Source organism: Eutrigla gurnardus (genome assembly GCF_963514095.1).
Source record: "Eutrigla gurnardus genome assembly, chromosome: 8".
Classification (NCBI taxonomy): Eukaryota; Metazoa; Chordata; class Actinopteri; order Perciformes; family Triglidae; genus Eutrigla; species Eutrigla gurnardus.
This window is the reverse complement of record NC_139922.1, coordinates 23,473,977-23,500,204: the sequence shown is the minus strand read 5'-3', so window position 1 is coordinate 23,500,204 and position 26,228 is coordinate 23,473,977. Positions and strand designations below refer to the sequence as shown.

At 42.9% G+C, this 26,228-nt stretch overlaps 1 protein-coding gene across 1 annotated transcript; it reads left to right on the top strand.

The window, feature by feature from the left end:
- Nucleotides 1-16,789: 16,789 nt before the first annotated feature.
- Nucleotides 16,790-22,869, top strand: sall4 (spalt-like transcription factor 4). Its single transcript, XM_084015544.1, has 4 exons — nucleotides 16,790-17,063; nucleotides 19,459-21,915; nucleotides 22,009-22,310; nucleotides 22,431-22,869. Exons 1-4 carry the CDS (start codon nucleotides 16,997-16,999, stop codon nucleotides 22,863-22,865), a joined length of 3,261 nt encoding a protein of 1,086 aa, XP_083871670.1. The 5' UTR covers nucleotides 16,790-16,996; the 3' UTR covers nucleotides 22,866-22,869.
- Nucleotides 22,870-26,228: the final 3,359 nt, after the last annotated feature.

Below are 26,228 nucleotides of genomic sequence, written 5' to 3'. Positions count from 1 at the left end.
TTTCCTGTTTCCACAACTTCATGCCGGATAATGAATTAGTTTATGAATGATGCACCATTTCTCAACTACAAAAAAAAAGAAAAAGCCCAGTGATAAAGATCACATGGCAAAGTCCCCTTTCAGACAGATATCATCTATTAAATAGAGCAGGGCCCATGTAACCCAACACCTTTCAGGGAATGCACTCAATCAAGCCTATTGTTTCTGCTCACATACAGTTCCCTCTGTGAGATAAGCGTGGCCTGGCCACAGAGATAACAACAATGCCTTAAAAGCATGGATGAGACGTTCACTGTCAACACCTTCCGATTGTAAGAATCCTTCCCCAGATGAATGCTGGGAGTGCAGGCCGGTCGTCCGGGGGCGCAAGAAAATGTTTCCAATTAACAATGCATATATGGAGAGCGGTGACTCTGCAGTGAGCCATTGTTTGCAGCGTCACAGCGACCCTGACTAATATTCAGACCATTAGTCAGGATGCAATGAGGTGCGCCGGTGCCTGCGGAGCGATTTGATGAGCGGCAAGCTACTGAATAGGGCGGTATAAATATTATGGCGCGTAGGATGTGAGTCAGGACGGGGAGAATCCAGTTCATTGGGCCGTTTATTTGAAGTTGAAAGGAAGGAGAGGAAGTTGGTTTGATGATTTTGCACCAGCAGATCTCTGTGTTTTAAGGGGGGGGGGGGTCTGCCCAGCTCAGGAATGTGGAAAAAAACCAGGGTGTTGGGGAGGTTTTCCATGAATAAGAATAGTTACCAGATTGTGTGTGTAGGGGGTCACAAATAAATACATACAGTGTATATATATATATATATATATATATATATATATATTCCACTTCAAATGTTGCATCATCACAATTGAAGGAAACGCAACATGATACCTGATGAAGCCCTAAATATGTTGCCTGTAGGTCTTGAACAACAGGTTTTTTTGGTCTGCTTTGAAATCTCAATGCAACAGGTTTGAAAAAAAAAAACACACACACACACACACACCGACTGCATCCTCTTTAGTGTCGATCGGCTCCGACTGGCTCATTACTTCATTAATAGTATTGTGTCTGCACCTCCGTTCCTGCTAAAAAGCTCATTTGACGCAGTTGTCCCACGCAGACACTCATCACCGGCGGTGGGAGGCTGATGTATCCATCTGCGCCTGAGTAGGGGCGCTAATCCTCGACAACTGTGCCCCTCTGGTACCATATCCGTTGCACTGCTGGTTGTGTGATACAATAGACTCCCCCCTTTTGTCCTTGAAATTGTTTTAATTAGCCCCACGGCGGGGGTTGGGGTTGCAAACATAAGACTGGCTCAATGGGATTGACAAAATCACAGGAGCATGATACAACGGGCCTGGAGATGACAGACGCGTGTTAGAAAGGGACCATCTGTAATAAAAATGGAGAAAAGTGACAGTGTGGACTTTTTAAAGCACACATCAACCTTGGCTCTCAGCCAGAAGGCTACATGAACTCCTACATTTGGATCCCTAAAGGTGTTTAAAACATGTTTCAGTGTCACGAGAATCTAATTACCCTGGACTTTAGTTAAGTCATCAGCCTAATAGAGGATGGGAATACTTTACTATATATAAACCTGCAGTGTGAACATCCTGAAAGGAGAGATTTAAGTTGCCTGTTGCAAAACACACAATCAGACAATGACCCCCCCCCCCCCCCCCCCTAAAACAAATTTTCCCTCAAATGTCACTTGCAGCATCTAAAAACCTGTTATGCTTGCTGGCCGGTGGTTAACAAAAATGCAGTGTGTGTGTGTGTGTGTGTGTGTAGGGTCCAATAAGCCACAGCCACATGTCTTTTTTCCATGGCTTTCACACATTTGCAGCGTGGGTTACTTGGACCTCCCAGCAGCCGGCCGGCCCCGCCAACTAGAGGTGACAAGTAGCCAAGTCTTTGCCTCATCCCAGAGGATCATGTGACCTCTTTAAAAAAAAAAAACGCCACCATAATCCAACATCCACGTCTTGTTCTTCTTCTGTCGGAAAAGTTAATTCAAGGAATCTCAGCTGTGGAATGTCGGCTCTTCTTGATGCGGGGGAGGAACGACTGTCATTTAAAGGGACGGTGGTCACACAACACAACAGTAACTCTCTGTGGGTGCAACACGGAGGCAAAAAAAAAAAAAAAACTTAGTTTGGCCTCTTATGTAAATGCTAATTTCTCCCCCCCTCTTCCAAATTCAGCTCTCCCAAGTCAAACACACCCATCCCCCTCACGGTCTCCTCCTCCCTGCCCCATGGGAGGAGGGGTGGTGGAGTGAGGGAGAGGGAGAGATCCCAAACCATCTGAATCCCTTTTAACTAAGTGGCCAGAGAGGAGTAAGGGCAATTATTCCACCATGATGCATTCCTTTTCAAAAGAGAATACCATCACTGGTCAACACATGGAATGCAAGCTGTGTTATGGGCACTGAAGGCATCATCATCAGAAAACAGCAAAGCAGGTGCTCGCAAAGGCATGAAGCGGAATACAGCGTGTGGATGTATGTTAGAGTGTCAGGTCATAATTCACACATTAGCATGCGTAGAAATGCAGAGATCATCACCAAACTGCAGAAAGGGGGGGGGCTTTATTACACAGGTCATATAAATCTAGAGGTACATGCATGAGATGTGACCTCTACATTTAACCCCTCAGGCTTAATGGCGACTGATCCGGCCTACGATTAACAAAGATGGATGCAAGTCCCTCCTGTGTGGGTTTGTTTATTTTAACGCTTCATCGTCATGCTGATTATTAGAAACTGGAGACGTTGCATTCTTGTCTGCGTGGAATTTGAAGTGTCCACCCCCCCCCCCCCCCTTCACCTTCCATCATCAGCTCATTGAAAATGGAACAAAAGAGGACTTTTAGTTGTGATAAAACAAAAGTGATTGCATTTATTTCTAAGAGATACGGGCAAAAACATCCTCTTTTTCACGCTCTGGTCAACACTTTTACTTTTATTTTGCTTCCATAACATGCCTCATTTGTGTGTTTAAACATGATATTTTTTATTAATCTTGTCATTAAAAAATATACATTTTCTCTATACATGTAAGCTGGGAAAGTTTCATGGTGATACCTATTAGTTGTTGTAGAATCTTGCTAAATGTATAGAATTTTATGATGCACATCCTCAAAGCCTGTTTTTCTCAAAATGAGGTTTTTCTTGTACCGTAATCCAGAAATCTTTCATTCTTGCATATCCAGTTTCATTCCTACCTGTATCCTGAAGGGTTTTTACAGACGGGTTTGTTTGTATATGGCTCATAACTTGATCTCTGACATTTTACTGCAGCCTTTTATGGCTGTTGAATGAGACATATCCCAAATTCCCTCTAATATTTCAACAAGATGAAAGGAGCTTTTTGAGCCTGGCTGTATCCAACCTTAAGATTACTGCACATATTTGATAAGATCCATTTGCATAAGCAAACATGAAAACTTGCAATGTCATTATTTAATAATATATCAACTGAGGAAGTGTTGCGGCAGTATCAGTTAACATTTCTACCCTCTTCACCTGCAGATTCTCCCTTCAAATGCAATACATTTGACATATTGCTCATTACTATTTAAAATTCTGTTCATTTTTCCATTTGCTCAAATTCATAAATGCCTACTCTGCATGACTGCCCCCCCAGGAGATGATCCACACTGAGTGCTGTGTGGCCTCCCTCCCCACGCTCCACCTGTAGCTGCTGCAGCATCGATGGCTCCTGTGAGGTCCGGCGGTGTTTAATGGAGCTCATCGTCCCCGACCGATTCTCTCACCATTTCCCCTGAAACTGGACACTCCTGCCCATGTTTCATCCGACGGCACCTTTTCTTAGGGAGCGACTGGAGCATGGCGCGGGAGCTTTAACGCTCCCTTTTAAAAGAGGAACAGACAATGGTGCCCAAGACCAGTTTTTTGCCAACGGGAGCAGCTGTGTGGTGGAAAACACTTGGCTTTGTCCGATGCTTCTCACAGCCGCATAGGGGCTGTCATACGCTGAGCGCTTGTTTGACTGTTTCCGACGGCTTTTTGAATGCATGTGGGGTGGAACCAAACACCTCCTCATGAGCGTGGAAGTCACAGGGTATAAAGACAGATGTGGGATTGCTCATCAGGTTGTGGTTGTTCCATTTGAAATCAGTTTTTTTAGATGTTTTTTTTATTGTTGTTAACCAACATCTGATACCTTTGTTGTGTTGCTTTTATTTGTGTTTCATTCGTGTTTTGTAAGGTGCCCTTGGGTGTGCTGAAACGGCGGCAAAAAATACAATTTATTATTATTATATTATTATAAATGGGTTTCACATCTTGGGAAATATATTCATTCACTTTGTTGCTGAATGTAAGGTGAGAAGATGTATGCATTTTCATGCCAGTGTGGTAAATATGAAGCTACCGCCGGCAGCTTGTTAGCTTAGCTTAGTTTAGCTTAGCTTAGCTTAGCTTAGCTTAGCATAAGGACTGGAAACTGGGGTTAACGGCAAGCACGGCTCCATCAAAGGTAATAAAAGCTCCGCCATCACCTTCTAAAGCTCACACATTAACATAATGTATATTCTTGTACATTTGATGCACAAACATGAACTTCTAGTTTGACTCAAGATATGAAATAATCCCCAAAATGTCAACTCAACGTTTACATTTAGTGCATTTAGCAGACTTCTAACCAAAGCCACATACAATAAGTACAACAGTGCAACAGTATATTGCTATCAGTAGCGCTGGAAAGAGAACGTGAGTTAGAAAGTCTGTATCTCATAGCCGACTCCAGTGTCTGTGTCATGTTAGCAGGCAGATCCTACGTGCTGACACACAGACAGCAGCCAGCTAAATGTGTCTGTGTGATAAGTCCAAGCCTGGCCTTTCATCCTCCGGACGCTCGGACAGAGACGCAGACAGGTCAGGGTTAATGACGGGCTGTCGTTGCACCTTTAATGTACTATGTGTTGACTAAAGGGCATTTATGGATAATGGTTTTGCCGGGGGGAAAAAAGGTCTAATCTCACACGCAAAGGGAGTTTGATCATCAAACATTGATGGAAACCTTAAAAACGGTAGATATATTCTTGTTGATTGTGAGGGGAAAGTATTTTTGATTTATAATGAATTTGATCTCCCGTCATACACGCCACTCTGTTTTTATACCCCATATCTGTGCAACCCTCCGCCCGTCTCTCCCCATAAAGCAGCAGAGTATGAACATTTCCTTTCGATTAGTCTGACTGTAATGGAATACTTGTTAAAAACGGGAAGAATGTGCTTTAATTTGTCAAGGGGATCTGAGCTGACAACTTTAGTAAAGTCCACTATAACAACCTTCCAGGGCCCCTGACCTAGGGAGGGAGTGACCCCTGACCTTATTTGGGCCTCTTTTATGAGGACTTTTTTTGGCTCCGGCCAGATGGCTAAACTATCAAAGGGTTTTTTTATGAGAAAAATCTGCAGGCAAGAGCGGAGTAGTATATTTATCTCATTGTGTGGAAAGCGAAGCCTCTGTAACTTCCGACTAGGTGGGTCGAGACCCGCATATACAGAGGGGTGTGTGTGTGTGTGTGTGTGTGTGTGTGTGTGTGTGCCAGCCTGCTCACCACTGCTAAGGATCTGAAGAGGTTTTATTTTTCATAAATAATATCCTCCTGGTCCTACATTTTCAAGCAATGGAGATTTTCAACAAATCTATTCACCTCCATAATTTCTCTCCAATTCAAACGGATTCACGCATATTTCGTTTTACTGTGTGATATGAAGATATAGTTCAAAATGGTTTGGATTAACTATCCTCAAAAAAAAAAAAAAGGATCTTTGTGTCACCACTATCAGCAGCTCACTGTTGGCTCAGTCCTCCATCTCCAGCCAACGCTAACAGCAGCAGCAAACATGCAGCCAAGATATTGATTTTATGTCTTTGCATCTCAAAAGCAGCTGCTTGATAATAGTAGCAATCATGAGGCTGCTGCTCTTTCATTTTCCAACAAACCCGGCCATTTTACTTAAGTAATATAAAACCAGTGTGGGAGAAGATGATAGAAGGGGGACTACAGATGAAAACTAGCCTTCTGGCTAATTCTGGCTAATGTGTAACCATGTGTTTTATGAAATTGCACTGTCCCCTTTTAAACAAACTAATTCTAATTCTAGAAATGCGACCCTGAAACCGACGGGACAGTTTGCTGGAGATCACAGATGAGGTAAAAATCAGTGGAATTTGTGTGTGTTTGAGACCGGGGGGGGAAGAGTTGTGTGTCCCAGGGTCGCTATAACTCGCTCCGCTCACATCACTCATGTGGCGTCTTTATGAGCGATGGGCTGTTTTGTTGGATTAGGTTTCTGGGGAAGCATTTAGGGCCGGGGCCTATTTGCAGAGCAATGCAGTGGAAACGGATTGAAGCCCCCCTCCCCTCCATCCCGTAAAATGTTTGAAATGATGTTAGATGTGCATAAAAAATCCGGCGCGCGTGTTTGTCATCTGTCTTCGTGACGTGATAACAGAAAGACGCTGCTCCGTTTGAAATCCCAATCTAGGAAGGAACGTGGGTGAAGAAGACGCACATGAAGAGTCGCACAGCTGCTGGAAGCATTACCTGTTTGTTGTTCTCTGCAGACACCAAATCAGCTGCTCCCTCTGTGCCTACTCATCATACGTCTTTTGACCTCTGCATGAACGGGAGCAAGATCATTTCCAGACATGTACGAATGGAAGGGGGGGGGGGGGGGGGGGGTTTAAAGTCAGCGTTGGCACATTCATCGTCAAAGATTCAGGTTTGTTTGTCTTTATCACAAATGATGTTGGGTATTTAAAGCCTTCCATGATGATTACCACAGACGTGGATTGATCATTTATGCACCATTTAAAGTTGCATCTAACCCCTTCATAACCGGGGGGGGGGTAACCTAAGAGCTCGCCGACCCGGTTGTTTTAACGCGGCCATTCCTTCTCCTGATTGCACTCAAAGGTCGAGGGAGATCTGAAGTCACTGGAAGCAGTTAAAATAATAGGAGCTGACCATGTGTTTGAGGTTATGAGCCGGGGAGGGACTGCCCCTGTACACAGAGCCAAAAACAGACGCAGTGGTGACGGACGCAGTCCTCCCCCCCCCCTCCCTCCCTCGCCATTATTAGAACCCATGTGATGATAAAAAAAACAGTTATAGCTGTTCAGATCTGGATTCTTCTAGCAGGAGCCACGAAAGGTCATCCTGCTCTCTGACGCCGTATTTAAAGCAACGGTCTGAGCAAAATGAGATATGACAAAGTCAACATGGAGCTGCAACAAACGTAGAAACTATGCAAATAAATAGTTGTACAAAAAAAAAATCAATAATAACCGTTTTGGTGTGTAAACACACACACACACACACCGCCTGTTTACTTTCCCCCTGAAGGGCAACGGCTCAGCACATGTACACACACACACATGCACGCACTGGCCATGCTTTCAAAAAAAAAACACTCACCCAAGCACATGTACATACACATCGCTGGCTCCGCCCACGTTCATTCACAAAGAGAAGCGTGCTGAGGGGAGGGGGCGGGGCTTTAAAGCTGACCCAAACCGTGTATGAGAGCTCGTCTGCTGTGTGCTGTCCAAGTGTTTATTGTGCAAAGATCCTCGACACAAAATGTGTATCAAGAAGGTGCCTTTGTGAGTGCCCTGCTGCACACCGCTCTGACCTCACAGTTTGATTTGTGTGTCTTGCAAATGAGCGAGAACCAGAATTATGAGGAGGAGGAGGAGGGGGGGGGGGGGGGGGGGGGTTGCTTCACCTTAAGATTTTTTTTTTTTTTTCTTTCTCTTCCACTGTTAAATCTCCTAAAGTTTCAAACACAAAGACCCCTCTGCGCTGGCCGGCCCACCCTGCAGATGGCCGGAGGATCAGAGGCTGTCAGCACGCTTAAACGAGCCAAGAGTCGAGGCTTCAGCCCTGCGGGGGAGGACAGAGCATGAATGGGCTATTTCCACCAACCTCTATAGCCCCCCACTGGGCATTTGTAATATGATTTGTGGCAAATTTGTTTAATCAATATGGATGTGGGGGTTTGGCTACCCTCCTCGGACAGAAGTCCTTCTCCCCCCCTCACCTTTCTTTTTTTCTACCATGTAAATGCATCAGTGACAATGTTTGAGGAAAAGTCAGGATCAACTTTATGTTTATCTGTGAGGACGCATACCTGAGAGGGGAAAGGGATCAGGACTCTGGGATTCAAACGGGACTTCATAAAAAAACATATACTGCGTGTGTGTGTGTGTGTGTGTGTGTGTGTGTGTGTGTGTGTGTGTGTGTGTGTGTGTGTGTGTGTGTGTGTGTCCTGGAAGAGGAGATCTCCCCTCTGTTGCTCCTCCTGTTCGCTCACTTATTTTTGGGGTGAAGTTTTTGTCCTTATCTGAATCCAGGGTCTAAAGATAGAGAGAGTGTCACGTGATTGCAAAACACTTTGGGGTCATTTATTTTTTTATTTATTTTTTGTCATTTGAGGTTTTAAGGTCGTCCCCTTCGATGCCATACAGTGATAATATCACACGCCCTTCTGTGATATCATCAACGCGTGTCTGTGATTTTCATTGACGTTGTGATGTCAGGTTAGGGGGGAATACTACACAAAAAACAAGGCACACTTGTGTGAATGTATTAGGCACACTGGTTTCCTCCGCCGTGTCGGGAAGCAACAGTCCACTCTCTTTTCTTCACGGTGGCTTTGCAGACAGGCAGGTGGCTTCAATCCAATTGTAGCGTGGCTGCTGCCCGTGAGGAATCAAAGGATAAAAGCCACTATAGGGTTTTCTCCTTGTTGACTAGATTGTGATTTACAGTTTTGCCTCCCCATATAGTGAGCCACCCTCTCTCCCTCTCCCTCTCTCTCACACACGAACAAGCAGGAGCTCATTTGTTGCTCATCAGACAGAAGAGTGAATTCATTATTTCATCTTCTTTAGAAAATCCCCAAAAGTCAGCATCCATCCGCCCTACTGTTCCTCTTAGAAATAACTTGTGTCTTGATGTTTGTATGCCTGTGTTTATTCACCTGTTGTGTTTATGTCCCATTATAATAATAAATAAAAAAGGCAGGAGAAAGTCCCGGAAGCGTACATGTTCTCCCTCCACACACCCCTCTGGTTGCTAAACGCTATATTGTTATTATTTACAGCCGATCCAGCTGGATGCTTCCGGCTCTTCCTGTAGAATTGTTCGCCATTATAAAACCGTGCGCAGCACATAAGAACTTTTGTCACACACACACACACACACCTTTTTTTTTTTTTTTTTTTTAACCCCATTGAGTTGAAGGACTTCAATGGGCCCTCGTGTGTCTCTTTTTTCCTTCCTATCGGAGGCGGCGTTACAACCGGAGCTTAGATGCTGCACAGATGTTGGCAGAATTCCTCATTTCATTCTTATTTTCTGAGCCTGTCACTCCTGAAAGGGGCAAGCAGGACAGAAAATAATCGGCAGAACATCCCATAAGTGTGAATGTGGGGGCAGCAGATGTGAGAGTGGAGGGGGGGGGGGGGGGGGGGGGGGTTGCCACTGGGCCTCCCCAAGGCCCATCTGACTATTGTTCAGCGTTGAAGCCATTGCTGTGGTTGCTATAACAACCATAATACACTCTTATCCATGTCCCTGCACACATGGGCAGTATGAGCTCTCATTCTTTGAACTTTATTGACAAGAAGAAGCACCGATAGGTTCCGACCTGATTCAGTGTCATGTGACCAGGCGGCAGTGTGATATTTTACTCATCTCACGGGAAATCTTGGTGAGTACAGTAGGCAGAGGCTGTGGGGATTAAGAGGCTGTCTTTTCTCAACGGCCGCTCTAAAAGCTACGTTGAAGCGCCTGAAAACCCACCAGGTGTCCTATAGTCTTTGAGCCCCGTGAAGAACGACCACATTCACTGTCAAGTGCTTTATGCCGCATGTTTCCTTTGTGTTCAAGGAAGTTTTTACCCTCCAACACCCAAGGGCACGTTGGAGAGGCTTTTTGCCTAAATGAGCCCCTTTTAACTCCGTTTAAATGAGTCATTGTTCTTCCCGTAGCTCGTCTGAAACTTTACGACGGGCCCTAGTTGTATATGCTGCGTTCCACACAACTTCAACTTCCTAGTTTCAAAGTGCGAACGTAAAGAAAACATGGCCGCCGTGACAAATTGTTGTTTCTTTGGCAAATGTACACACAGCTGAACTCCCGGGGCAGCCGCCACATTGTTTTGGCATTTTCAACATTTCCCCCCTGAATAATAACTTTCCATCATCATTGACCCGCACCAGTTATCTGGTAACGTTTGTGACATATTCTGACCTGGTTTTGTTATGATGCTAACGGTAGTATATGTATAATTTTGATTAAATACAGGTCAATATAATTTACGCTCTGAGTTGTCTGGAACGAAGCATCACTGTCGCTTTTAAGTTAAAGGCACGAGTCCTCGGTCAGCGTGACAAACTAGGTTCCTAAACTACCTTATGTTTGGTATCTCGTCTCGTCACATGATCAAATAGAGACTTGACGTTTGGCATCAACCCAGAAAACATTGCATATCTATATATATATATGACAGAAATCCCAAAGGAAATACAAACAACACTGTCTGTATTTACATCCATATCTGTAATATCTGTTGCTACTTCTGACTGGAAAGTTAAATTAGAAAAACATTGTTAAAGCGTCCCACAGTGTGTGAAGGTTCATGGAACATGACAAAACTTTGATGTGTTTCATACGTTTTCTGCACATTTTGGCATCAGAAGCGCTTCACATTGCCAGTTCAGAAGTGTGTGTGTGTGTGTGTGTGTGTGTGTGTGTGTGTGTGTGTGTGTGTGTGTGTGTGTGTGTGTGTGTCATCAATGTTTCATCAGCTTCATACTTTACTCTGGTCACTCTGCCATCTGGCTGCACTTTCCCCAAAAACCGAATCCATCCGTGTGAATGAGCAGATCCTCCCGCTGCACCGTAAACCCACTTGTTTACACTTGATTTTTTAAAACCAAGCAAACAAGTAACAGAATCATTTAGAATAAAAGATTCATCTAGATATCATTTGCATGCCCGTGAGTCTGATGTGTTCAATCCCTCTGCTGTCTGATTTCTCATAAGTGCATGATTAAGAGAAAGCTGATTTTTGACTTTTATCCGATGGCCTTGAACGGACTCCAACCGAAATGAACATTTGAGAAAATCCCTCTATTGTATAACCGGTGCATTCTCATAAGCTAATTAGAAGTGAGAAAGGCCTGATCTCCTGCAGGCCCTCTGCCCTCTCAGCACTTCCCGCCCTGTAAATGTTTATGACCCCGGCCCAGATTGCATCTCAGATTTGAAGGATTGGCCCCCCGTTGACTCACAGCTTGATAGTGACTGCCGAGCTCTCTCTATCTCTTTGTTTATTGTGTCTCAAATTCTTCAAGTTTGACCTCTTCCGTCCCCCCCCAAAGAAACTACACTTCATCTCAATAAAACATATGGAAATGTGGAAATGAATCGGGGGAGTTGTGTGGATTTCTGATTTTAGCAGCAGGCCCATCGTACGCCTCTTTGCTGTGTGCTGATTGGAAGAGAAAGCGAGAAGTGGACACAGTGGGGTTCTCTCTCCATACAGTGAGTCCTTGTCCCCCCCCCCCCCCCCCCCCCAACACTCTATTGTTTATTGATGGAGGTGCTTGTCATAGTCACGCAATAACAAAAGCCTGACTATTGGTGTGTTTACCTCTGCACAGGAACCACTTGGCAATTCTCCATTAAATTACAGCCATGTGTGGAGCGCTGATCTCCCCCCTCACCCGCCCGCCCCTCCACCAAAGACACATTCACACAGATCACACAGCGAGGGTTTGGCCAGGATATTAGACCGTTACCATCGCTGGAAACCAACCTTAAAAAAAAACATTTTAAAAAACAATTCTTTTATGGTGGAAAATGGTGAGGACGGGAAATAAACCAGCAGTTACAATAACCTGGATAAGAATTTGGATGTCAAAGTATTCATGAGCAGAGCAGACGTTTATTTGGGGCACATCATTTCCTCCCGGTGAGTAGTGTGAGACAAATAAGCCGTCATCTTGTTATCTCTGAAGACGCAGACGGAGTGCTTGATGCTTCCTGTTGGGTGTTACAACCATTCACGGTTCACATGCGAATGGATGGGGTTGGATTTGACTTATTGCCAGATTTTTTGTTTTGCATTCACAGATTCAAGACCCACACACACACAAAACTGCAATCTATGAATATCCAAAAAAATGTGTGTGTGCCCATCTTAAATGTGAAAACAGCCTTTTAGTATCAAACGTTCAGCCTGTGATGTCACAGTAATACGCAAAAATGGCCTTTTGATGTCACATATCAGGCTGAGATCACGTTGCAAACTCTTCACATGAAGCATTCTGAACAGTGAGGTCGTTATAAAGATGTCTGCATATCTGAATCCATGTCGACCGGTAGGTTTGTGTGGCATGTCGTGTGACTCATACGGGCAATGCTTTTCCCATTCAACAACAATATTAGTACAGAGGACAAACATCCAATACCTTTTCACCACAATGCCCAGCGGTCTCTATTCTAGGCTGATGTCACCCAACAAAAGGACTAAACGTGTGTTCATGAAAAGGAGGACGTTCTGAAAGAGTGTTTGCTGATCAATAATGAAAACAGTCTGACACTATAGTGATCGCCGTGAGCCCTCCACGCTTGGGTTTGCTGGATAATGTTTGGATGCTTGTACTCTGAAAGGGTGTCAGGGAAATTGACTGCATGGTCCTCATAGAGAATTGATCGCGTATGTTGTGATCTGACTAATATGAGTGTGTGAAAGGGGGGGGTTAAAAAACACAGGACCTATGTTGGTTGTTGTCTAAGTAAGAACAAAAGGTCACCGGGACTGTTTTCATTTGCGCTTGCCTATCCTCGGCATTACTTACCCTTTCCATGGGCATCAAGTCTTGCATGAAAAAACAAACTTTTCCCTTTGTCCTTTGTGTGAGTTTAATGACGTTATTTATGACTACAAGGGAGGAAATGTTTTAAGGGGGGAGAGCACCTGAAAACCAACGGAGGATAAAATAATAAAACAGGATATAGGAAATAACGCTTGGTAAGAAAATCCTGGTGTCAGCGAGCAAGAAACTGGTCAACCATTAAAAAGACTATTTGTGTTGACGAGAACCGCCCGGCTGTGTTTTCGGCTTCCTTTTATATGTGAAGATGCAGTTTTTTTATTGTGTTTCTCCATGCGGCTGCTTATTTGCAAAGTAATTCAATGCATTTTGGTATATTTTGTGAGAATTTGTGTTTTCTTCCTGCAAAAAGTGTCAGAAGACGAATAAAGGTGCTCAGCCTTTACGGCGACATGTGTCCTCCTTCACTGAGAAATCAATTATCCGTGTATGTGTGCTGCGAGGTTTCAGGTTCACACTCGTGTTTAGCTGCATGTTTACATTTACATTTACATTTAGGTCATTTAGCAGACGCTTTTGTCCAAAGCGACTTACAATAAGTACATTTGTCAAAAGAAGGAAACAAAGAAACCACGACGTATCATTGCCGATGCAGTAAGAGCTAAAAGCATGTTGGGCCACGATTGGCTTTTCCGAGATTGGATGTGACATCACGAAAATCACGCTCGAGCCGGCACTATTTCTTCTCCGGTGGATGGATATGAAGACGGTGTGGAACTCCAAATACCGAATTCTGAACAGCGAGGGGGTCAAACATTCAAATGAAGTAACAATAAGCAAAACACATTCCTGAACGTTGTTATAGAATAGCTCAGGAATTAAATTGGACCGCTCACATACGGACACACCGGTGTGTAAAGCCTCTTTTCATAAAAGATAACGGTCTTGTTTTGACAACAGTGTTGACTATCACACTGATGTGAAAAAAAAAAAGAGGCTCATCCTTCCCCAAGTTGGCCAGCGGCTTTCATCTTTTACTGAGTACTTAAAAACACATGTTCATTTCACAATTCCTCAGCAAGTGTTGGCCCCGTTATTGTTTGTCCAGTGCAAGGTCGTCGTAAAACCCGGCAAATGACACATGTGAGAAACTTGACGTCTCTCCATCTCGCGGCGTTGTGTAAACTCCAGGGGGGGGGATAGGGAAAGGTCAGGATATAGAGCATGCTGAATAGTAACTCTCCTATCCATCAGTGAATATAGTCAATATATATATGTATTTGTGGTCAAGGACACATGTTGTTCAACGCATCCACAGTTGTTTCTTTCCTCAAACATGTCATGGCTGACATCGATGAGTACAAAATGATCACAAAGGCCCTCAGCAGCTGACAGACTATTATCACTTTAACAACAGGCAGCGGAGAGGCCGAGGATCTATCCGTCTATATGGGTTATTGCTTTTTTACAGAAGGCCATTCATTCACATAATCACTGTCTCCATTGAATGTGTGTAACAAGGTGAACATTGATTTTCATTTTCAATTAACTTCTTTGTAATACCAACTTTTTTTTGTATTATTAGGCTATAATTTGAGATTTATTGTGTTATTATTTGATGTAAAAAAGAAAAAAGGAAAGTGTGACATGTGGCTGATGTGTCCATCTGGTTCCCACAACTGCAGCTTTACAACCACACACGTTTTTTTGGGGTTTGTTTAGATTGAGCGTAGCAGAAACAGCATATTCAAGCATAGTTTCTTATTGGGGCAATAAACCGTCTAGACAGCACTCCCCTCTTTTTCACCTTCAGCCAGTCCCTTAAAGGGCATTTGTTTATCTGAATATATTGGCTTGTCTTTGTCTTGCACTTATCAGCTGTGGCATTATATAACACATGCGGAGGCATTTCAGATGGAAATAGAATTATAAAAGGCCACTATCATGTATATCAGCTCACAGAAATGATAGGTGTAAAAGTGAACTTTGCAGCTGACGACCATCTAGTTGAAATGTATGAATTACTTTTTTCTATGTGTTTCTATGGAAAATAAGAGCATCACAAGATGTGAGTCAAAACTGAGCACTTAATTAGTGATTTTAGGTGTTGTGTCCACTGCTTATATTTTGTTTTTATGCCTTTATTTTCATTTTCTATTGCAGAATTTACTCCAAATGTGTATAAATATTCACATTCAATCTGTTAAACTGTGTAAATGTCTGTTGAATGGTGCTATATATTGCAGAGTAGACATATATATATATATATATATATATATATATATATATATATATATATATATATATATATATATATATATATATATATATATATATATATATATATATATATATCCAGCCGTGCGTGTCCCATGAGGATTTCTTTCTATCTTCTACATCTCATGTATAATAGATTTGTATCCAAAAGTACATTTTCCCACACTCCGATGATCTCAGCTGGCCCCTTGGTGTCCGTACAGTATTGCAAACCGCTCTGTACGTCCTCAGTGTGTCCCAATCCAAAAACAAATCCCTGCCTGAATAAGGTAATGTGAGAATGAAGTACAAGGAAGGCAGTTTACGTGATGGATAAATGAACTTTGCCCTCACGGCGTTATCTAGAGATGTAATGTTGGGTTATTGATGAGCTGATAATCTATTCAGTTGTTTGATTATACACGCCTAAACTGCTTTTTTCTATTTATCATAGAGGTCATAAATGGAAAAGAGGTGATCACAGCACTAATAAAAGTTTCCCCCACGTATGATTCCCTTCAGTGATGCGTAGTGAACTTCCTCCTTATTTCATAACATGATGCACTTTTCAAGATTGGGTCAACTTTATTATTAAATTCGTCATTTTGTCTGACATAATGCCAAACTATCCTCTTATCAGAGAAATATATGTTATAGCATTGGAGCCCATTTTTGTTCGGACACACAGGACAAAGAATGAAAACTTCAGCCTCATTGTTAAATATTGCATCATGCAAATGTATAAAAGTCCAAACATCAGCATTGTGGCTTTATTTACTTACTTTATTATGATTGTTTGCATGAGCCCGACTATTCCCAGTAGATAAGTGATCTCTGTCTATTATACTAGAGGATACTTTTTGGAACAGTGGCTTTGTTTACTGGACACAGCTGACCCTGCAAAAGAAACAACAATGTTCATTCACAATAATCAAAAACACCACGAACAACAATAAGCACGTATGTTCCTGTATATTCATTTAAACATCCTCATATTATGAGAGCTGATGTGTATTTACCTTACTCTCCATGCCTTGGACAAAAAAATAACTTTTTAACTGTATTTGAACCGTATAATGAATATTTCTAACCTTAATAAAAAAAACATCCCCTGATATTTGTTAGAAGGATATCCAAACAAACTTATATATACATGTATGTCTACAGGGACATCATAAACATGTATATCCACTATAAAAAACATATATACAATTAGCCTAGCCTCTATATACAGTATATTTACAGTATTTATTGTTATGCACCAATCATCAAGATAAATTCCTTATATGTGCAACACTGACAGACCCTTTTCTGATTATTATTGCAACACTGCTGTAGATTATGATACTAGTGGAGTCCCAACTATGGTAAGCATACAAGATCAAACATGTTTAATAGGGATCTAATGGGGAAACATATGAATACGACAAAGGTTGTCCGCACACTACCACGTTGTGCTGTTGGACTGATCTGCGGGTGGCTTTGAGTCGGTCTAGGACAACATATATATATAATGTTTTTTTTTTCCAGGAACAAGGGAAAGAGCGATGAGTTTGGGTGATATTAACCCTGCCTCCACCCCGCCGTCCGTCCACTAGCAGGGCTCCTCCCGCCCCCTCCTGGCACTCCGCTCCGCTCATCAATGGGCAGCGCATTTGAATAATGTGCGAGCACTTGGACTGGAGCCAATCAGCTGACAGGGGACCGTGATAAATCGCAATGCATTATTGATAATAATAATTACGTTGACATGCGCATTTCTACTTGAGGGGTTAATTTTCCGAAGCCGCAGAATTTGTTGAAGAAGCAGAGGAATATTGTTGGCGAGCCTTTGCTCCTGATGGTTGGACCATGTCGAGGCGCAAGCAAGCCAAACCGCAGCACATCAACTCCGACGAGCCCGGCTCGTTAGAAAATGGTAAGTTTATACACAGAGTTAGTTTAAACGCAGCTTCGCCGTGCCATGTTGCAAACTATCGACATTTTATCTCGGGGGGCTGCCTTTTTTTTTTTTTTACATCACCCCCCTCGCACTTTGACCTGCTGCCGTCCGTTTGAATGGACCAGGAGTTTAAAAACTTAGCGACGCGTTAAGACATTTTACATTTAATTTTTTTTACAATACAGGTGTTCCGCGAGGAGCTTTTTTAAAAAAAAATCAAACTACCAAACGTTATTCACTTAACGCCAGGTTATTTTAAGCATATTTGTAACTTTTAAGTTGCTTTAATGTACATTTGAAGTGCTCCTTTTCATTGTAAAATGAATGACGAGTAGACGTGTCGTCGGCATAACTGAAGTCGGCGAATCCTTTTGAACTTTTGTCGCTTCGTTGTCGCGTGCGCTGCTACCTGTTGATTTTGGGATACATTGTAGACTTTTATATTGGACGTCGTGTGGCAAAGAGTGGCTTCATAGGCTGGTGTGTCTCATGTGTATCCTTAGACTATCGTTATATATACATCTGATATTACCAACTCGTCTCATGTATGACGAAACGTCACTTTTTAATCGGTGGCCCTTTTTTTTTTATCTCGTACTTTCAAAGCCCATTGACTGATTTTAAAGGGGTATTGTTACAGTTGCCATTGTTTGTGCTGTAGATCTAATGATTAACTGATTTCTACTCTGCGAAGAATGTTGCTGTATCTAATGTAGCGACAGTGATATTTGGATATTGGCCTGTTTTGGTGGTTTTGTTTGCAAGTGGGTGATAATATTGGGGGGTTTTAAACAAAGGTACATAAAAAAAGAAACCTGTATGAAATGTGACTCTGGAGTAAGCTGAGCTAAAGGCAATAAATCCCCCAGTTTAATGCATGACTGTTTCCTTTCGTACATATGTCGAGAGGTGGGGGATGGAGCCGTGGCTTTTTTTTTTTTTTTTTTTTTTTTGGGAGACTGGGTGGGGGTGCGTTTTGGTGTTTGCCATATGCAAGCTCCCGAAAGTGCCGGCGTAGAGCTCACCTTCTTGTCATATGGAAGCCCGGTTAACACGGTGTCCGGGGAGCTGCGCTACATTTGTGGTTTGCATCAACATCGTTGTTTGATGAAACTCTGAATTATTTTGGTGAATCACACAGGACCATGTATTGAATGTTTAGTCTGACCTCGTGTCACTTAACCCACCAAAGGTGATCACATACAGGTCATGCGCCGTCAAGTGGTAAACTAGTGCGTTGCCTCCTCCTGTGTTCTTTTTTTTAGTTCATAACCGACAACTTTTTTTATTGCAACGTGCTGTAGCTAAATATCTCTCCGTTGCACCTTGTGTGTCCACGTCGACGTTAATTGCATTATGATATATCAGAGCTGCTGTGCTAAACGTGTGTGTGGCTTAACCCTGCGTAAAGTTTTCCTCCATAGATCAGAGTGTAATGCAGTTTGCAACTTTTTTTGTGACTCTGGCTTCAATGCCTCCTGGTGAGCAATTAACAAGTCCAACAGTTTCCTTGGGCAAATGCAAACAGGTGGTCTACCCCCATTCTCTGAGGCATTAGCATTTAACAATACACCCAGTTGTGAAATGGCCTCTTGGTTAGCAGACAAATTAAAATGCTCACTTGGAGCACTTATCAGGCTTTCACAGGCTGTGAAAATGCTTGAAGGTAATAAACATTAGATTACCCCATTCTTTCCCCCACCACCTTTTTATTTGAGCCCATGTTTGCATAGTAAATTCAATCTTGTTTCCCCCCCTGTCTACTCTGTTTTACACCAACTGAGACATCAAATTCAGGTTATAAATATTCATGCTTCTTGTGGAGCCTAGATTCCCATTATCACTAGGATTACATTTGGTATTGGTCACAGGTTTCGCCCCACACGTAGCACTGGAAACATATCTGATTTTTAGCAAGTACTAGTAGGACTAGTTCAGAAATGGTAATTTAATGCCCATGGCTCTTTGTCTTTGTGGACATTGTTCTGGGTAATGTCAAAGAGAGGTGATTGCCCTCTGCTGGCCCTTTAGGCACATTCAAAGTCCCAAACCTCCTATTGCAGTGACCTACAGGGAGTGGACAAAAGAAAAAGAACACGTTACAAGATTATCCAATCAATACAACACTAAAACACCTTAAAATGCCACAGAATCAAATCAACTTTGTGCCACTATGGAAACATAAACATATTTTCTTTAAAGGTTGTTGCAGGAATGTCTACTTTACCACTATTTTAATATTGAAAGCGTATCAATAATATTCTGTAAACTAGCAAGTCTTTTTTATTATTTGCTGTTTTTGACTTATTATTGCTTTTATAAGATATTGTCATAACTGTATGTAATTAAAACCCTGTATCTTTGTTTTTAGGGATTTCTCGAGATGATAAGGCTGAGGAAACTGCAAACCAAGCGAAGAAGTTCCGAATGGACGAGACCAGGGTCTGCATCAAGTGTTGTGCTGAATTCTTTGATGAAGCAGAATTTCTTGAGCATGAGAAAAAATGCACTAAAAGCCAGCAAGTGGTCATCATGAAAGAGGGAGATGGCAACGAGGTGCCTGAGGAATATTCACAAGGCTCTCCCGACGGCCTCGCGAGTGACCACGACGATAGCCACTCCAGCAGTCATTCCCTATCAAATATCCATACTGAACATCTGGATAGAACCGAGGAAGAGTCCAGCATGAATGCGGATGACTCCGGACAGCAGGATCAGACAGAGATGCCTGATAGCCCCGAGATGACGTTCCATCACTCGCTGAAAATGCAAGATTCGAATGTGACTCTTGAAACCATGGCAGATACCAAAGTTGCTGTCTCCCAACATTACTCAAATAGTACATCTCTGACCTCGTCACAGGAGCTCCTCCAGGCCATCCCCATGATCTTGGAACAGTTGGTGTGCCTCCAGCAACAGCAGCTACAGCAGATCCAGCTCACAGAACAGATTAGAATCCAAATAGCCATGATGACGCCACAGGGTCTCCAGGCATCAGTAGGGGCAGTAATGGACCCTTTGAAAGCCCTCGGTGCACATCTCTCTCAACAGCTGTCTGCTGCAGCAGCGTTGATAGGAAAAAGGACCGGCAGTCAGAGCCTTTCTATGGAGACAATGAAGCAAGGTAAACTAACTCTGCCCACTGGCATGCCTACTTCTCTACCCGCAGGACTGGAATCTATGACTTCTAAAACAGACATTATGAAGGGCATTCCAGATCTGGCAAGCCGTTTACCAACTCAACTGCCACAGTCACCGGGCGTCATGGGTTTCACTAGCACCTTCAACGGTATCCAAGCAGGCATCGAGTCCTCCAAAAAGGTGAAGCCGAAGACGCTGACCCCAACGCCAGAGTCTAAGAATGGTGACTCGTTATACAAGCACAAGTGTAAGTACTGTGGAAAGACATTCGGCAATGACAGCGCCCTCCAGATTCACCTGCGTTCTCACACCGGCGAGAGGCCCTTCAAGTGCAACATTTGCGGAAACCGCTTTACAACCAAAGGGAACCTCAAAGTGCATTTCCAGAGGCACAAAGACAAGTATCCCACCATCGGCATGAACCCACATCCTGTCCCAGAGCACCTTGACAACATCCCCACCAGCAGTGGCATTCCCTTTGGTATGTCCGTGCCCATGGACGAGTCAAATATGACCGATGTTAAACCTATGCTAGGCCATCCTGCTGCTGGCTTCCACCCGTCGCCTGCACCAGCATTCAAGACATTTGACAGCTTTGCAGGGGAACCGTTTTCCCAGAGACCCTCCCCATCAACAAGTGATGGCTCCCCATCCGTTTCCTCTGTGTTTGGCCAAGAGGCGGGAGTAGATCCGAATCAGAAGGATGCTAAAGACTTGCTCGGAGCCCTGCATCATATGAACGGCAATGCCCTAATAGGAGAACAAAGCTCTGGAACTGCGAAACTTCAGCAGATGGTGGATGGCCTGGACAAGAGGACCAGTGACCCCAATGAGTGTGTGATCTGCCACAGAGTGCTCAGTTGCCAGAGCTCACTCAAAATGCATTACCGCACACACACGGGCGAGAGGCCCTACAAGTGCAAAATCTGCGGCCGCGCATTCTCCACAAAGGGAAACCTCAAGGCCCATTACGGAGTGCACAGGGCTAACACTCCCCTCAAAATGCAGCACTCGTGTCCTATCTGCCAGAAGAAGTTCACCAACGCTGTGGTTCTGCAGCAGCACATTCGTATGCACATGGGTGGGCACATACCCAACACCCCCATGCCAGAAAATCAGTTTGAAGCAGCAGACGCAATGGAGTCCTCTCTGTCGGAGGAGAAGTCTATGGATCTCAACGGGTTTGAAGCCAGCATGGATGGTCATGAGCCAGAGTTGAACTCCCAGAAGCCAAACGACTCCACAGAGTCCCTCCCACCTGTCTCTGAGGACCAATCGCAGACGCAGGCTGCCTCCACTATGTTTTCCAGCCTCGATGTTTTGAAGAATCTCACCTCTGCCCTTGCACTGAAACGGCAGAGTAGCACCGCTTCAGAAAGTGAGGGAACATCCAAAGAGTCCCCTTCGGTTCCCAGAGAGCAGGAATATCAGAACGGCCGCAGTCCTGCCATTTCTGACTCTGCCGTGTCCTTTCACTCATCTTCCCCACGAAACAATACGAGTATCGGCAAGTCTCCCGAGTCTGGTGTTGATGACTTGGCCCATAGTGTATTTAAATCCGAGTCTGATGGCGGTGCCCAAGGTGGCCTTGAGTCAAGTGGGGCCCTTGATCTCACAGCTTCCAGCAGCTTCACGCCCAAAGCGATCAAAGAAGAGCCTGGCATGCCTTTCACAAATGGAGATTATGGTGAGTTTGTTTAAAAAAAAAGCATTTATTAGGAAGAATTTTATCATGTTGGATGCTTAGTACTAATTCTTCCACTTTTTTTCCCCCCAGTAGTTCCTGGTAACATGACCTTCATGAGGATGCCATCGAGTCTGACCAGCCTGGAGATGAAGTTCCCTCCAGAGAATCCCACGGGTCCTCACGGTTTGTTCAGCTCCCATATGCCTCAGGGAACAGCCATGTCCTCCATCTCCAGCGCACCGCGACGATCAGCCAAGCAGCACGTGTGTCACGCCTGCGGCAAGAACTTCTCGTCCGCAAGCGCCTTGCAGATCCACGAGCGCACTCACACGGGGGAGAAGCCGTTTGCCTGCAACATCTGTGGCAGGGCTTTCACCACCAAGGGAAATCTAAAAGTAAGTCCTCATTGTCTGACAAAGTGCCGAATTGGCCATTTTTAAGTGTGTGTACTTGGGGATAATGTAATGTAAAGGCATTGTGATAGGACGGTAATTAACGGAGTCTCGTCTTTTTAGGTGCATATCGGTACTCACATGTGGAACAACACGTCGCGGCGTGGCCAGCGCCTGTCTCTGGACAACCCCATGGCGCTGATGGCGATGAGCTCCGAGGCCAAGCTGTTGCCAGAGATGATGCACGTCCCCAAAGAACTGGGCGCTCCAACAATGAACTTCGACCAGTCTCTGTGGAACCAGTACGCTGCTGCCTTTAGTGGGGGGCTCACCATGAAGACCAATGAAATATCCGTCATCCAGGGTGGTGGCATCCCACTCCCTGGGAGCCCTGCCGGCGGGCCCCTGATTGGATCCACCGGAGGCCTCATGAAGATGGACGGCTCCCACTCTGGCTTGCCTGGCAGCATGGCCGAAATTGAGAAGAACAGCTCCGATAGCGTGCCAAAATCGCAGTTCCCTCATTTCATGGAAGAGGGTAAAATTGCGGTTAATTAGGCTTTTCCACCTGCAGTCATTTCACCACCTGACGCCTCACTTTTTTGAATGTCTCCTTTTGTGGTACAATCAATATTCACAAAGAACCTTGTAGAATGTGTTTGGATTTTCCCAGTAACTTCATCGCAGCTCTCTCCCCTCCTGATTCTAAGTGTTATTTTTTTTTTAGTTGAACATGATATAACTACTGTAGTTGTATTTTATTTTATATAAATATATATGCGGGTATTTTTTTTTTTTTTTTTTTTCTTTCTGTGACTTGTTTTGTTTTGCTGTCTATCCAGGAGTTTGAATGTACAACTTACTTGAAACTGCTTTAATTCAGACCGTTTCCTCGATGCTTTTTTGAAGGATTTTGACTTTAATAGGAAGTTTCAAGGCGTGACTTTTTAAGGACACTCTGTCTCAGTGTTCAGGAAATAATGGTGTAGTTAACCGTATGTATCTAGAATGACTACTTTCCCTCCTATTGTGTGTTATAGATTTTATGACATCGTACATTTTTTGTAGTGGTAAATGTCATTAGCGTGTCGTATTGTAAAGGGGCTTTTGATCAGACTGACGGGTTATTCCAGTGTCTTGTCCATTAAATCAAGGCGCAATAGTTCACTCATCGGTTTCAGATACCATAGATGACAGAATACGCTTTCATGAGTGTTGCATCGGTGCTAAGACACAGTAGGTAATGTCTCGGACCTTTTTTGCCAAGTGCCTAGTTTGAATAGTACAATATTGCTGTTGTCTCTCTGCACCATACGACTGTTACGAAGGCTCTGTTTGACTGATAAATGTATGTTCTACTTAGTAATACCCGCCCTGCAGATTCAAACTTGGTTGGCTGAGTGCTGAATGCTATTATATGCTTAATGTTCTCATGCCTGCACTTTATTTCAGGTTTTAGTTACATTTACATATAGTTACATTTCACTGCCTTTTTATTGTGATGGCTTGATAGGAAAAGGGCAAATCAACAATTTTGTTAACTTTTCCTTCCCGTCGGATTTTGTGTGAAACAACAAATTGTCAAACTTTTTCTCTTTTTTTTCTCTCGGTTATCGTATCAACTGTAGCATCATTAATTTATTTATGATTCACATAATGCTTGAGGTTAGGGGGTGAGTTCTACCTCGTTTAGATTTTAGTTGTCCTCCACGCCCCCCTAATGTCAACGCAATGCTCTCAACGTTTTCCGATACATTCTCGAGTATACGATAACATTTTCATTCTCAACCTGCTGAGTTGAACAGTAACGAATGTATCACTGGACACTTTACACAACTCAGAATGGTCAGAGTACTTTTGTAGGTCCCTGCTGTACATTCCTTATCGATATGCATTTGCCAAGTTGTGCCTTTCTTTAGCAAACCATGTCAAAACTGCTTTCAAGTTGGTCTCTGCAATTCAAGTGATGTTGAGCCAATTTTGGCCTGTTTACAATGTAAATGTTCTTTGTTTTTTTTTTTTGTTCTTCAAATGTTTCCTACACCTAAATATTTTCCGATTTTGAAAAATAAAATCAGGGTGACTTTTTCAATATTTTCTGTTGTTATCTTTGTACCATAGCCTTATGTTGACCTATGCCAGCTCACAGAGGCGTAAATGTACATAAAAAAAAAAAACCTAATTTACATAAATTCACCTTCAGATGACTCGAGTACTTTTTCTATTCTCCTGGCCCCTCCAGAAGCCATTAATCCCTTTGCCATTTTTGCATTCTCAACAAACTATTTGCATCGCCAACTGAAGCATGCTCTCCAATCCTGCATCCACAATCCATTTGAGGTCAACTACACAGTGACCTTTCTTTTACAATTTTAACACAACATGATACTCTACTTTAATGTCATTGCAGTGCACTCAAGCTAGTAGTAGGAGTACTAGAATAAGCAAAAAAAAACCTCTACTGGAATATGACTGCTTTAGAATGTTTTTGTGGTGTATTGCTGTTTGATTTGAATCCGTCTTAGAGAACACAATGCACCTGTCCATTCACAAAAGAAATGAAGAACACATGGACATGCAAAGAGATCAATACCATTACATTAAACTACCGGTACAAGGATTTATGTATATTATTGAAGCATGGCACTTGATTAGAAACACTTTCGTTGTGTTGGCTGCCCCTAATCATGATAACGATAGGCTACTGTGCCTCCTCGACACTACAGACTGAAGTCAAAGTTGTAGCATGCATCATACAAATAGTACAAGTTGTGGCATGCATTATACAAATAGTACAAGTTGTGGCATGCATTATTGTGTGGCATGCATTATACAAATAGTACATTTTGCTACAGTAGCTCATCCATCTCTCCCCTTTCCAAAACCTCGAATAGGTTTTTCCTTATAATCTGCTAAAATGTACCTTTGGCCCCCACAAAGATTTATATTAAAAAGAGATCTCTGCACTCTGACTTTGCTATGCTGCTTTCTAGTACTCTCAAACACATGCAAATCACCTGGGTCATCGGATTACAATATATTTAAAAGATGTTACTACTACAGAGTATGAAAGTATAATATAATACACAAAACATAATTGCTGTATTGGATTACAATGTGCATGTCTGTTTTTCTGGCAGCAACGGAAGAAGAATTCAGGTCCTCGACTCACTTATGAGTAGAAATGTGTTATCATGAATAAATACTCTGCTACAAATAAAAATCCCTTATGAAAAGATTAAAGTAAAACTACTTACGTATTACCAGCACAATGTACTTAACGTTTCAGGAAAAAATGCATGTTATTCACAGTGTTAAATATATTTTATGAGTGGATTATCGTGATTGATGTGTTAAAATGTAATTAATTAATTGACATTTTCATTTCTGCATGTTTGAATGTATAAATGTGCTAACAGTTGATCATATTTTACCACTTTTATTAACTTATCAAGTGTTGACATGACAATGCATTGAATTGAAATGTAAGTTGTAATGTAGCTGGTTGAGGTATATGAATTAATTAATAAATATACTGTAGGCTATATAGCTTACTATATAGATAATTATTAATCTAGGCTTGACTGACATCATCTCTTATTTACTGGATCCTTTTGTTGTGGAAGAAGTTGCCATTGTTTTTATTAGTGCACTGAATTCCCAGTAATACACAATACTTTATAGAAGTATAAATGAGCAGAATAATGTAAATATCACCAGAAATAAACTATACATTTGATGTTAGCCTGATTGTATTAGTCTTATGACAAACACTGACAACAGAAATATAACTGAAAGCATTAAATTTCAGCTATGAGATCCCAGCAGCAGCAGCCGGCAGGTCCTGCTAGCATGCTAACCGGCTAACCGGCTAACCTGCCGAAGCATCATCATCAGTGACAGCGAGGAGGAAGCCTCCGC